Source organism: Papilio polytes, unplaced genomic scaffold (assembly GCF_000836215.1).
Source record: "Papilio polytes unplaced genomic scaffold, Ppol_1.0 DF823868.1, whole genome shotgun sequence".
Taxonomy (NCBI): domain Eukaryota; kingdom Metazoa; phylum Arthropoda; class Insecta; order Lepidoptera; family Papilionidae; genus Papilio; species Papilio polytes.
Genome location: NW_013525336.1, coordinates 24,089 through 37,501, shown reverse-complemented (window position 1 = coordinate 37,501; position 13,413 = coordinate 24,089). Strand labels below are relative to the sequence as shown.

General features: G+C 31.3%; 3 protein-coding genes across 3 annotated transcripts in view; 2 read left to right on the top strand and 1 right to left on the bottom strand.

Moving 5' to 3' along the window:
* LOC106103082 (ribosomal protein S6 kinase alpha-3-like) overlaps positions 1-889 on the top strand; it is a 9,825-nt gene extending 8,936 nt beyond the window's left edge. The window contains exons 11-12 of the mRNA XM_013282748.1: positions 179-231; positions 544-889. Of these exons, the coding sequence (XP_013138202.1) occupies positions 179-231; positions 544-654 (164 nt within the window). The 3' untranslated portion in view covers positions 655-889. The remainder of the gene's footprint in view (positions 1-178; positions 232-543) is intronic.
* A 4,393-nt stretch (positions 890-5,282) lies between these two features.
* On the bottom strand, positions 5,283-6,516 carry LOC106103135 (aminoacyl tRNA synthase complex-interacting multifunctional protein 1). The gene is made up of 3 exons (XM_013282804.1): positions 6,312-6,516; positions 5,724-6,239; positions 5,283-5,637 (listed from the first exon to the last, which is right to left on the bottom strand). Exons 1-3 carry the CDS (start codon positions 6,420-6,422, stop codon positions 5,350-5,352), a joined length of 915 nt encoding a protein of 304 aa, XP_013138258.1. The 5' UTR covers positions 6,423-6,516; the 3' UTR covers positions 5,283-5,349.
* A 101-nt stretch (positions 6,517-6,617) lies between these two features.
* On the top strand, positions 6,618-11,521 carry LOC106103129 (polycomb protein Scm). The gene is made up of 5 exons (XM_013282797.1): positions 6,618-7,864; positions 8,569-8,866; positions 9,006-9,218; positions 9,785-10,018; positions 10,783-11,521. Exons 1-5 carry the CDS (start codon positions 6,813-6,815, stop codon positions 10,915-10,917), a joined length of 1,932 nt encoding a protein of 643 aa, XP_013138251.1. The 5' UTR covers positions 6,618-6,812; the 3' UTR covers positions 10,918-11,521.
* Positions 11,522-13,413: the final 1,892 nt, after the last annotated feature.

The following is a 13,413-nucleotide window of genomic DNA, read 5'->3' as shown; positions in this document are numbered from 1 at the left end:
CCTTAAATGTAACATGCGCACAACGAACTTGACCTTGAGAGGAAAAGATCGAAACAGTATAAATGTATTTTATTAGCTTTCCGGTTGCAAATATATGTGTAAAACAATACAATACATCATCGTATCAAAAAACACTTCTTGTAATTTGAAAACTGCGTCTATTTTAAATTGAATATAGTGCTGACTGAAAGGTTTTTTATCGACTTCAAGGAAACTTCCTCATTTCGATTGGTATTTCTATTTATGTAACACAACGTTTACGCTGCGATTCACAATCCGATTTTCTTTTAGCTTAATGTGGAATAGCTGCCATTTGGTCCCACCATTTTCAAAATAAAAACTATTCTACTGGAACTCAAAAACTACTGTTTTTGAGCACTCAAACACTGTAAGAACAACTCAATACCAGTAGTTTGTGAGTGTTTCTTAAAAAAACGTGCCAAAAGAAATGTTTGTCTTGAAGTCTATCTACTTAAACCAAATGTTTATACAATAAATTAGATTCCGTAAACGCATGTAATCTGATTTCGCCCCTTTTTGTAGGCGATGACGTCATCCCCGTTGACCCCGCAAGTGCTGGGCCCCGTGACGCAGTCGACGCTGGCGCAGCGCCGCATTGGCCCGCAGCGCCGCTTCCCGCACACGCAGGTATAACGTATACCACAAAATACCTATTAAAACAAAGAGGTTAAGAAATATATAGACAATTCACTTGAGACATTTTTCACATGCGACATGTCAATATAATTAATTGTAATCATGGATATACTACTAGAACAACAGGATTGAGCTGTTGTCGAAAAATTGACGGCGAGCGAGACCCCAATAATTAACCCTTCTATCCCTATCTGGCAATGGTGACCATGTTAAAATATGATTTTAGGACAAATATACAAAAATCTTGTTTTTGTTGTCTGGTTACTTGATTATTACTTCAGATAGATTTTAAAGTATTAGTGTTATCATTAATGTATTTTTTAAAAACAATCCAAAAACACATAATTCTAAATCAGATATTGCTAAATAAAAGTTTTGTAAAGTTTATGCCACAAACTTATCTTATTCCTTATATCTTAAATCTGAAATTAAAACAAAATTGTTTTAATAGAGAAGGGCAGAAATAAATGTATAAGTGTTTCAAATTATATGTTCTTGAACTAGAATTGGATAGTCATGCATGGTCACCGTGTTTTGTCAACAGTTTTATAACATGTCAATACAAGGACATGAGGTTGCGTACTGAAATTGATAACTAACATAGTACCTTTAAAGAAAGTACAGATGAAAAAAAAATGTTCAATATGTCTAGTCTATATATTTCTTAAATGTCTTTGTTTTAAAGCCAAAAAATAAGTCACAATTGACACAAAAAAAATGTAAAGAGATGTATAATTTTGTAGCAATTTATTTCGGAAAAATCTTTTCGAGTATTTGTATATTTAATCACAAAATATTATTTATGTAGAGAATTATAAGTAATATTAGAGCGTAATGGATTCATTTGTAATGCCGTTGAAGTTTTTATGTCTATTTTTTTCAAAGCATTTTTAGACAACGGGTTTTTAATGAACATTCCATTTTTTTTTCAAGAATTGTTAAATGTCTTCGTAAGCCCATTGTTTACTAGGATAATTATACACTATGTAGAATATTCGAAAGTTGTCTTCCTGATAAAAGTTACAGATTAAAAATTTATTTTGTATAAAACTGACCCACCTTATAATTTTAGTCCTTTAGTGCCATTACCAAAAAGATTCTTCACGTTTTGGATAAATTAAGAACTGCTTTTATTTTACAATCCGTTATTTTTATACAAGATTCTTGTCGCATTCTTTAATGAATGAAAAATTTAGACAGTATTTTTTTTATTAATCATCATAGAGATGTAAGTTTGAGAGATTTCTTAGATTGTTAAGATTGTGGTTATTTGTAAACTAACATCTACAATGAAAGTAAAGTATATCCTATATGTTTCCGCTTCTAAACGCCTTATTTAATTTAAAAAAGGGCCTACGATTACCGTTTCTTACAAAAGTATAATTCTACTTCCTATTTCAGATCTATTTTATAATATAGGATATAAGTCTAACATTGTCTATTTTGTTATTCGCTTTAAAGATTAATAATAAGTGAAATGATGTACAGTCGCGGAAATCCGTGGTGTTCCACTTTAGGAATAATTACCTTGTTCATTCCGACGAGACAAACTACGCCTCTTCCTACAAATAACTAATTAGACAGTAGTGAGTGCAAACAAAGGGATAATAATAAAAATAACTTTTTATCATTAACCGACATATTTCGTACAGATACATTTATAAGCTGCATTTATAACTCTTGTAGCTATTAAGGAACACCGCCAGTTTCCCCGATTGTACGTGTATATTCCTGTCTTAGTGGTGACATATCTAACGATCAAACAGAATTATTCAAACAAGTCCAAGTGAATAAAAGGTGTAATATATATATTATGAATCAAAATATCTTCGTGTTCCGATTTTATATTGCATTTATCAAACTTAAACCGTCCTTTCTACTCTTCTGAAAGTTATACTGTTATTGTCATTTATATTTCAAATACTGTGTTGAAATCTATACTATCTTTATAAAAAATCGACTGATTGACTTGTTTTCTCCTATTTTATCTAGAATATGATTGTTAAAAGGAGGGAGAATTTAAAATTGCTCTGCGTCAAACGGCTTGCTCAAAACATGACGTTATAACGTAATCGTCCTTGAACTTATTGTTAAAAGCTACTTGTACAAATTGCGAAATACGTAATAATCTTGCGGTTGATGTAGTCAAAAGCCTTAATTATCTCTATTTCAAACTTATTTAGCTTATTCTCTGTCCCCCTAATTGTTAAACTTTGAAGAAAACTACTAGACTATAACCATATTTTTCTAAAGTCCTAAACAAAAAGTAAAAAGCGCAGTAGAAATTTTGATGTATCTTAGATTTCATAAAGGCTTTGCCACCACTAAGTACAGTTTATACAACGTGTTGCACATTCGCATAAGAACAGTATTTTCATACTTTTAAGATAAGTACATAATATATGTAAGAATTTTTTTTGATTTATGTAAACTTTTTGCCTTAACTATTCCGACTCTAATTTTAATCTGTTTGATTTTACCAAAGAACATATTTTTTAAAACATTTATGTTGTAAATTGTAATGTATTGATTTTTAAACTATTGCAAAATTATTACCGGCAATTAAAATCTGCTCTTAGAAAGTTATGGTCAAAATGACCATATAGATTGGCCTTGGTACTTACCATATTACAAGATATTTAAATATCATACAATGTTTTGTACCTGATTCTGTATAGAATTAAATGGTAATGAGGAATTATAACAATACAATCTAAATATCGCACCTTTATAAGGCTGTAATATCAGACTTATTATAAACATGTTTGTGTCATCAATTTAAACACCGAAATTTTCTGAAATCCATAGACAATAAATGACATTAACAGTCATGTAAATTTCTCATTTCTATTGAATTCTAGTACAATTGCAACTTCTGTATTTTATAATGACCATGTGTTATAACACCGAGTGCATAATAATCAGCATATTATTACGATAAAGCGAAGGAATTGATATTTAATACTGTAATTATAATGTTAATGTTACAATTATAATTATTCTTCGATTGAGTGACGTAGGAATTATTGAAATTTAGACGTAAAATGACCTTTCTAGATATAATAAAAAACATATCTGGCTGGAATGCAGTGACCTGTCATTACAATTATTGTATAGTCATATCATTCTAATGATATTTAAATGTTACTACAGTACTACTTAAAACTAGATGTTCTATTTTATGAATGTTTTATTTTACAATGTTTACGCGTTGAAATTAAATGAGATTACACATTTATGGTACACATGCAATGCTTAGTCAAAATGAAACTATAAACTAGCGGAAAGATATAAATACATAGAAGGCTCTAGGGAAATATTCGTCTCATAGATTGACAGTTTGTTTTTACATCGACAAAAAATATTGTTATCTCGCTCTTATTCAAGGAGAATGAAGAGGATGACATGGTTTTTTTTAAGTAAAAGATGTCACAGTACCAAGTGGCCATTTTAATTCACCAAATATAGCGAAATGATCGTTATCCATAGAAATATTAATTTGCAGATGGGTTACCTACCTAAAAGAATGTGCAAATAAAAGATAATTTCCCTTCCTGTGTCTCTGTCCTCAAATCCATCTCCTTTTCTCTTCCTTATAAGAATAGTTGAAAAGGGAAAGAGCACTTAAAGTATGCCTCCGATACGTACACCTGACAGACTCCCATCTTCCATCTGGTCATGGCACACCAGACAAGTAGGCTTAATTCGGTAACAGTATTTTTTTGTATGAGTATTACCTAAATGTTATTAACAAGAGATGTCAAGTCAAAGAAAAGATGCCTATCTGTGTATTTAAATCTTTGATTTATGCTTTTATTTGATAAGCATATGTAAGTATTGTACATGCATAATAATTTTGTGTGCATCTGTATTTTCATATTACTAAGGATATGAAAAATAACTTAGCGAAGGTTAATCACAACAGTTTAGATTTATACCCACAAAATGCACTCAAAAACATTTTTAATCAAAATTAATTAGTGACATATATGGTGATAGTTATTGAAAATATTAGAAAAAAATTAGCGTGCAATAAATTAATTATTGTGATTACTTGTTCTATATTAACATAATAGAGCTTGCTTGCACACTTGTTAATTAATTCTAATAAATATATTTTCTTACTCACTCTCAGTACACAGTTGATGTTACCGTAGATTTTTCTATGACACTAATGTTATTAACTATCTGGTTATGATAATTGTAACCGGTACAGGCTGGACCAGAAAGATAAATATATAAACTATGAAAGAAGTTAATGTGGTGTTAATGTATTATGGATCACATCTGTCTATTTTTCTATCTTTGAAATAGATATCAAATTATGTTACATTAAATTGTTATTGTAGACACATTTGATTACAGAAATAATATATATGTATTGTTGAAATTGCTTTAAAATGTTGTTTTATTTTTGTTCCTGTTCCTTAAATTGTTTAAACTTTTGTAGGATAATATCCTAAATCAAAAAATTGAAAAAGGATTAACTCCCATATGATTGTGTTTTAATGGTGGTAATCTTAACAAGATTTTGAATTTTAAAAATTTAATAGCTAAAGCTGAATAAGAAATCTTGCTTTAAATAAATTTGAAGCTTGAGTTTTGTTTTGTTGCAATAAAAATCATTAATATTTGAATTATATATTTGAAAACTGATAAAATAATTATGAGAAAATATAAATTAATTCAACATTACTTAACATTAACTTGTTTTAATGTAGGTGCTACAACTGAACCTTTTCCTACAACAATCAAAGGTTTATCCTTGTAACATGCAACTTTATCATCATTGGTCTTCAAGTCAGGAGCACATGTCTCAAATATTTTCTTCTTGGGGTTAAGTTGTGCTTCCGGTTCTCTAGGATACCCTTCACATTCCACTAAATCTCCAGGAACAGCATCAGATGGTGGATTTAGGACTTCAACTTTCTCAGGCGATGATGCACACATCACCATTGCTTCAGAAGTAACTCCTCTCATCTGAAAAACAATGCTATTTTGCGTAAGTTTGAAATTTAAACTAATCAAAGGATTATTAAAGCATTTTAATTGTTTAATGTGCTTACCTTGACTGGTTTCAAATTACATAAGACCATTACTAGTTTATCTCTCATTTCATCAATAGGGACATGATTGACTAGCCCCGATACAACAGTGCGAGGTCTTCCCTCACCACAATCTATCTTTTCAACATACAATGAATCTGCATCCGGGTGTTTGTTTATTTCCACAATCTTGCCAATCCTAAAATCTAATTTCCTAACATCTATTATACTATCCGTACTTGGTGCAGGATTCACTTTCTCCTTGATCTTCTTCACTGAATTCTTTTCTTTTTTCACGACTGCAGCTTGTGTCTTCTCAACTTCATTGTCGTTATCTTGGGACTTTTCAACGCTAACTGGAACTGTGTTGCTTTCAGTTATTTCTTTACTTGGCACAGTATACTGCTTTTTTCCATGTGAAATTTCAAGTTTGATTAGCTCATTCTTAGCTTGAACAATTTTCTCCGATAAAACTGAGTTCTCTTTTAACAACTCCTTTATTTTCTCTTCCACTTTGAACTTTTTTATCTCTTCCACCTTTAAGTTAATTACCAGGTTAGTTGTACAATAAGTATTTAAATTATGTTAAATACGTGTAATTAAACAAACCTTTATCCTTAGTTCTGCTAAACGTTTTTCGGCTGTTTCTGCATTTGCCAAAATATTTGAAGAAATTTTAACCAACATGTTTTTCAGAGAGTTACAGCCAATACAAATCATTAGCTATATACTTGTGTAAAAATAAATATTTGTTTTTCAATATTTTCGTAAAGCCTATTTTTGTAATTTTAGGTTAGAAAAAGTGTTGCCAGTGTATATGTAAAAGGTAAAAAAAAAAGGTTGAATCTAATCTGTACCTATTGCTGTTTATTCTATTACATTATTATAAGGTAACACTGAAGCCATAGAATAGAAAACAAAAAAGAAATATGGCCGTTGGAATGGCGTCATAAATAGTTTCTGACGTTGTTTATATTTGCCTAAAGAGATAATCGATTTTTATTTCATACAGTACCTTAATCTGAATCTGTTTTGAATACAATGTAATCACATTAAATAGTGAACAAACGGATCTATTGATATAATGTTATAGAGTTCTCAAAAAGAACAATGTCAAATAACACTGTCGGCTCTTCAGGGCATGCTCCCGGCAAAATACGTGGGCCTGGAAGACCACCAAAACGTACATGTACGTGGTGTGCTGAAAGTAAAACACCTTTGAAATATGTATTGCCTACTGAGAATGGTAAAAAAGAGTTTTGTTCCGAGACCTGTCTTTCCGAATTTAGACAAGCTTACAGCAAAGGTGCCTGTCTTCACTGCGACAATGTCATTCGAGGTAATGCTCCGTCGAGTAGTAAGAACTTTTGTTCCACTTATTGTCTGAATAAATATCAGAAGAAAACTGAAAAACGGACAAGTTCTCCTCAGTCTGGTAATGGGGCAAACGGATCTGAAAGTCATTCCAACAACAATACGACAGGATCATTTTACGATATATTTCAGTCTTTCGACTGGACTGAATATATGAAGGAGACAAACAGCACAGCAGCACCTCAGGAATGTTTTAAACAGGCGCCTGTCCCACCACTGAATGATTTCAAAGTGAACATGAAATTGGAGGCTTTAGATCCACGGAATTTGACTTCTACTTGTATTGCTACTGTGGTAGGTGTTTTAGGACCACGGCTTAGATTGAGATTGGACGGAAGTGATAATAAGAATGATTTTTGGAGGCTTGTTGATGCAGGTGATATTCACCCAATAGGGCATTGTGAGAAAAATGATGGAATGCTCCAACCTCCACTTGGGTTTCGCATGAACGCCAGCAGTTGGCCAATGTTTTTGCTCAAAACTTTGAATGGTGCAGAGATGGCTCCTCCTAAAGTATTTCAAGCTGAGCCCCCAACACCTAAATCGAATCTGTTTGTTGTTGGGCAAAAACTGGAGGCTGTTGATAAGAAGAATCCACAGTTAATCTGCTGTGCTACTGTTGGAGCTGTGAAGAATGATCAGATTCATGTAACATTTGATGGGTGGCGCGGTGCATTTGATTATTGGTGTAGGTATGATTCAAGGGATATATTTCCTGTTGGTTGGTGTGCTCGAGCTGGTCATCCTCTGCAGCCACCTGGGCAAAAAAGTGCTACTACTCCATCAAGGTATGTTTTTGTTATTATAAGTAAGTGTTGTCTTATTAATAATTAATTTAAATAAAATTTATAAGAGCCTATGGTTTAATGTAGTGAATTCAGTGATCTTTTTTAATGAAAATGAAGCTTTTATGGTATTAAGTAACATATGCAAATTTTTTAATTAATTAAGTGTGTAAAATTTAATGTGTAAGGTATTTGAAAAAAAAAAATAGTTATGTAAGTGAAATATTTGCAGTTGACAGGGTTTACAATTTTTTGAGCTAAGCATAAAGTTATGGTTTAGGCATTCAAGAATAACAATTCAGTTAGAGTTAGCTTTTCTATTTCAATTTGTCTTAAAATTATGTATGTAACTTATATGATTTAACAATTGATTCACTGAAGTAAATATGTTTTTGCATGAATGATTACATTTGTGAATTTCATGTTATAGTACATTTATAACCTCCAAAGGTTAAACTTAAGTATAAATTGGAGTTTCATATTTCATTAAGTTTATAAACTAACAGAAATATGAGTACACAAGAAATATTTAACAATGTGACATCCTAGATAATTAAAGATTTGAAAATGAGTCAGCCATTTTAGTGAATTTTATTAAATTTGATAACAGTGTCTTTATATATATTCAAATCTCCAGTAGACCATCAACATCCTGCTCTACCCTACTGGACTACCTACATGAAGCATAATTTAGGTGTTTTTTCCAGGTTTAAACTACGGCCGATTGGTATGGCCAATCCTGCTTTACCCGAAGGAGGGTCTACCGGTGGTACAACTGCAACCAATCCGAGTCCACCGACACCCGTAGCTCCGGTTCATTTACGTATACGCACCAGTTGTACCGGTGGTAATAGCAATCTGCCAAACACAGTCACTGGTTTAGGACCATCGGGTGTTGCAGAAGTTCTCGCTAAAGAATTGCTAGCTGTTCATCCTGAACCACAGAGGCTAACAAGGGCAATGTTGACAGCTGCCAGCGGTTACTCCAATGTAACTACAGTACAGGTAATAATCAATTTGTACATTTGTAAGATTTTTCTACAGTTGGTTCAGTACTTACTAGAACAATTATGTGGACATAAAAATTTGTTGTTAATTTTATTTCTTAAATTGGATGATATTTTAATTTAATCGTAATTTTAAGGTTTCTACGGGAAGCAAGACTCATACAGTTAAAGTGCCATCTGATCTTACAAATGATGAGCTGAAGAACTGGCTGAAACTGTTGTGTGTCGGGATGACCTGGTGTGTTGGCATAATTGAAGTGGATACAGGCGAGGCTGCGAGTCGGCCCTGCACCTTGTGCGGGGAGTCCACTTCTAATGGCCTTTCATCTGCTGTTAAAAGACCTGTTATTGTAAGTAACTAAATTTTACATATTAACATTACAAATGTGAAAGTTTTGATAGATAGATGTTTGTTAAAAAAATTTCTCTATAATGGCTTAATGGATTTTGATGAAATTTGGTGCAGATGTAGAACAGCTCAGAATAGGAGGGTGATGCCATTACAATTTATTTTTATGAAAGTAACTATGTTATAGTTATAGTTAAGTGATAAAAATAATATTTGAATCAAATTGTGGTTATTAAATTACTTTGTAATGCAGTCTAAATTTGTTATCATGTATTCATTTTGTTTGTTTATAAGATAAGTGAATAAAAGAAAAAAAGTGTATTGTACTATATATTATTATAATAAAGCCCACAATCTTGTTTGTTATGTAGGATGTCAGCAATCACTAATAATTTTTGAATTATAATTTTTTTAATAAAATGCCCTATACTTGCATCACACTATAGGCTATAGATTTTTACACTATTTAATTTAGGGTCTGAATAATTCGAACAAAAATGTCCTACGTGGAATTCGGAATAAGCTGATGAAGCAACAACTAGTATTTAATGAATATTTACCATACAGGAGTTGCCGGTGGAAAGTGGTGTGAACGGTTTAGGCGAGAGCTCGACGGTGAAGATGGCGCGCGTGTCCCCGGAGCGGCCGGAGCCCGCGTCCTCCACCACGGGCGCTCCGCCGCCGCCGCCGCCGCCCGCGCCCGCCGCCGCGCCCGCGGACTGGTCCGTCGAAGACGTCATCGGCTTCATTGCCGCCGCCGACCAGGCCCTGGCTGCTCACGCTGATCTCTTCCGTAAACATGTAAGTTAATATAACCAGATTTAAAATACCCGACTGACTAAAGTCTAATAGATGAATATACAAAAACATAATAAAAAACACTTTACAATGACAAATAACAAAGATATTTAAACAATATATAGACTGAATATAGTGAACAACTTTCACTGGTAATTTCTCTAACAGGTAATATAACAGATTTCAAGTTTAGGTAGCCACCTGGTGTCCTTGTATTGACATTTTACAAAATAAGCTCCATCTTTTCTTATAAGTTAACAGTGTCACAAAATAAAATATTAACATTTAAATAGTATTTGATGAGACCTATTGATAACTAATTTAAATACAATTATATTGACATGTGGCTTTGAAGACCTATCAATAGATAGTGTTAATTATTTGAAAAATTTCTCAAGTGAAGTATCAACTATGCTTATGCTATATAATTTTTTTAATCTTTGCAAAAAAATATGGTGAGGCAGATTATAACTCGGTTTAATCACCATTATTTTAGAATTTCTGTTCTCTCATCCACTTTAACTGTTTGTGCTGGTGTAATGTATGTCACTCCGGGAAAGACGACTATTCAAATAACACCTCACTTGTCAAAATCAGTTTAGTTATTTAGGCTGAAGGCCTTCACAATGATATTACAATATTTACATTTATACAAACCCATACATACATGCACACATAAAAATAACAGACATTGTCAGTCGGGTAATAAACAAAAAATAATAATAAAAAAACATAATTTTCTACAACTTTGACATGTTTCTTTGCAGGAAATTGATGGGAAAGCTCTTCTGTTGTTGAATTCTGATATGATGATGAGATACATGGGCCTTAAGTTAGGACCCGCTCTTAAGATATGTAATCTGGTGTCGAAAATAAAAAATCGCCGCAATTTTAATCCCTAACTAGACGCCCCGCTAGCTGAATCTTGGAACCGTCAGCTATTGCGTATGCTATCCAAAAATACATTTAAATTATTATCACGTCGGAGTATTAAAATTAAAGTGATTAAATAATTTATTGAATGTATGAAATTGGAATCTCAGCATAATGACGGTCATTCAGTAGCGCTTGCATGTATTTTTATTTTATATTGAAAATCATATGGTCCTTTGATAATGAAGAATTATGATACTAAAATAAATTCTAGTTCACCATTGAGCAACATAAATATCGTATTTTATGTAAATGTAAATTACTTTGTAGTCACGTGTACATAGGCGGTATGAATGAGTGGAAATGCATTTAATGTAGTCAGTACTCATTTTACATAATAGACTATAAAAATTAATTGTTAATTACGCCGGCTTTATTGTTAGATATTTGGATTGTATATACATATTTTATTATCGGCTAGTCGTATTGAACACCAAGAACACCAATCCAAAAATGGTTTAAAATATTTATTCACACAGTTGCGTTGTTGCAAGAAAGTGTATAATTTCTTTAAAACAACCTACTTCTTCCGGTATTTATCTTTATTCTACGGCAAGCAAAATGTTCTTTATTTGTATAATATTATATGACATAACATTCTTAGATTCTTTTTTTTAATAATGGCGGTGATGTTTTAATTTTTTTTCGGACAAATTTTATAATTTAATTTTAAATTATATTTATTTATCTATAAATAATATGAATACTGCATGTGCTATTCAAATGTCACGTTTTTCGGCTAAACAGCAAAGCAGCTTCTAAACGTGACTTTACGGAAATTATCTTTTTAATAATGCATATCTAAATTATATTATGTTTGAACTGATGGATAAAGAAAGAAGTCAAAGTGTGATAAAAATAGTGTTAACAAGTCACAAAATAACCAGAAATAATAGTAAACATACTTTCTGAATGATTAAGGATTTTGTGGAGGTTCCTCTTTAGGATTTATATTGTATGTTTTCTGAATTATTTTTATTTTGTCTGTTAATTTTATTTTAGTAGATAGTGACTGTGTGAGTGAATATTTAATCTGACCAACAGTTTTATTGCCTGTACAAACATCGTAGATTAGGGTCTTAGTGCCTTCCAATATATAGGTGTACTTAAACAGAAGTCATTTTAGCAATTCAAGCAATTTTTATACTATGAAGTAACAATTTTTACTATAGTACAGTTTTATGTTTTTTATGATAATATGATAATAAACTATTTTATTTATGCTTTTAATTATACATATTAAGTATTATAACGCATGTTTTGTATGTAATTAAAACACGATACTAGTTTTTTATAATATACTATATAATTTTAAATGATCATTAAGAGCGAATGAAATGTGATCATTATAATTGGGAAGTAGATTTATATTAAAATATCGATGTTGTCTAAAATTTGTAGTATTTAAATAAAAATATATAAAAAAAAATTAGTACATTTGTATGCATGTTTTAAAGTATTAAACATCTTTAGATCCCATCACCATTTACTTTAGTGAAGATTATAAAAAAAAAATTAGATGATATAAGTATTTAGCCATTGTTTTTCGAAATATGCAGATAATAATTAATAATTTCGATTATTAACAAACAATTAATTGTATGAAAAGCCAAATGCTGAAATGGCTTTAAATAAATCGGGCTTGCTCAAGATATAACTCTATTCTATCGCATCCTGGTGTATCGCATCTGTCGACCCAAGCAAAGAACAGTCACGTCTCATAAGAATTGTTCCTTTTCTTACCAGATGTAAATCTTTTCTCTTAAGTAATGTAAAACTTTGCTTTTAAGAGATGTTACTTTACATTTTAAAGATGTAACTGTTCTCTTAAACACGTAACTCTTCTTTTAAGAGATGTAACTCTTTTCCCTTAAAAATGTAAGTCTTCTTTTAAGAATTGTAACTCTTTTCTTTTAAGACATGTAGTTTATTTCTCTCAAGAGATGTAACTCTTTTCTCTTAAAGATGTAACTCTTTTCATAGTAGGAAGGTATCTGTTTGGTGCAATGAATTCAAATATGGTATATGTTTTACTTATCTTTCACAAAGTAGTTGTGTAGTTTGTAGGGAATTGTATTATAGGTTTTATAATTTTATGCTACTTAGCCGAGGTATGTACATAAATAAGTTGCGCCATTAGAGTATGCGACGCGCATTTTATGTTTTATGAGCTTTGTTTTAAATATGTTCCTCGATTGATTTTTTTTGTGTGAATACCCCTATCAAGAAATGTTTCATTTAAGTTAATTTTTATTATTTTAATTTAATTGTCACTTTAAGGGTTTTGTTGTAATGTTTAATCATTTCGTAATGTGATATTTCAATGTTATCTGTTATTGTAGTTTAAAACGTTGAGTTACATAGAAATTAGGAGTTATTCTAAGTTTTCATGACATATAAACTATTAAAGGATACATACACATTATGCAAATATGCTTTTTTATTATATTGTACCTTCTTTCAGT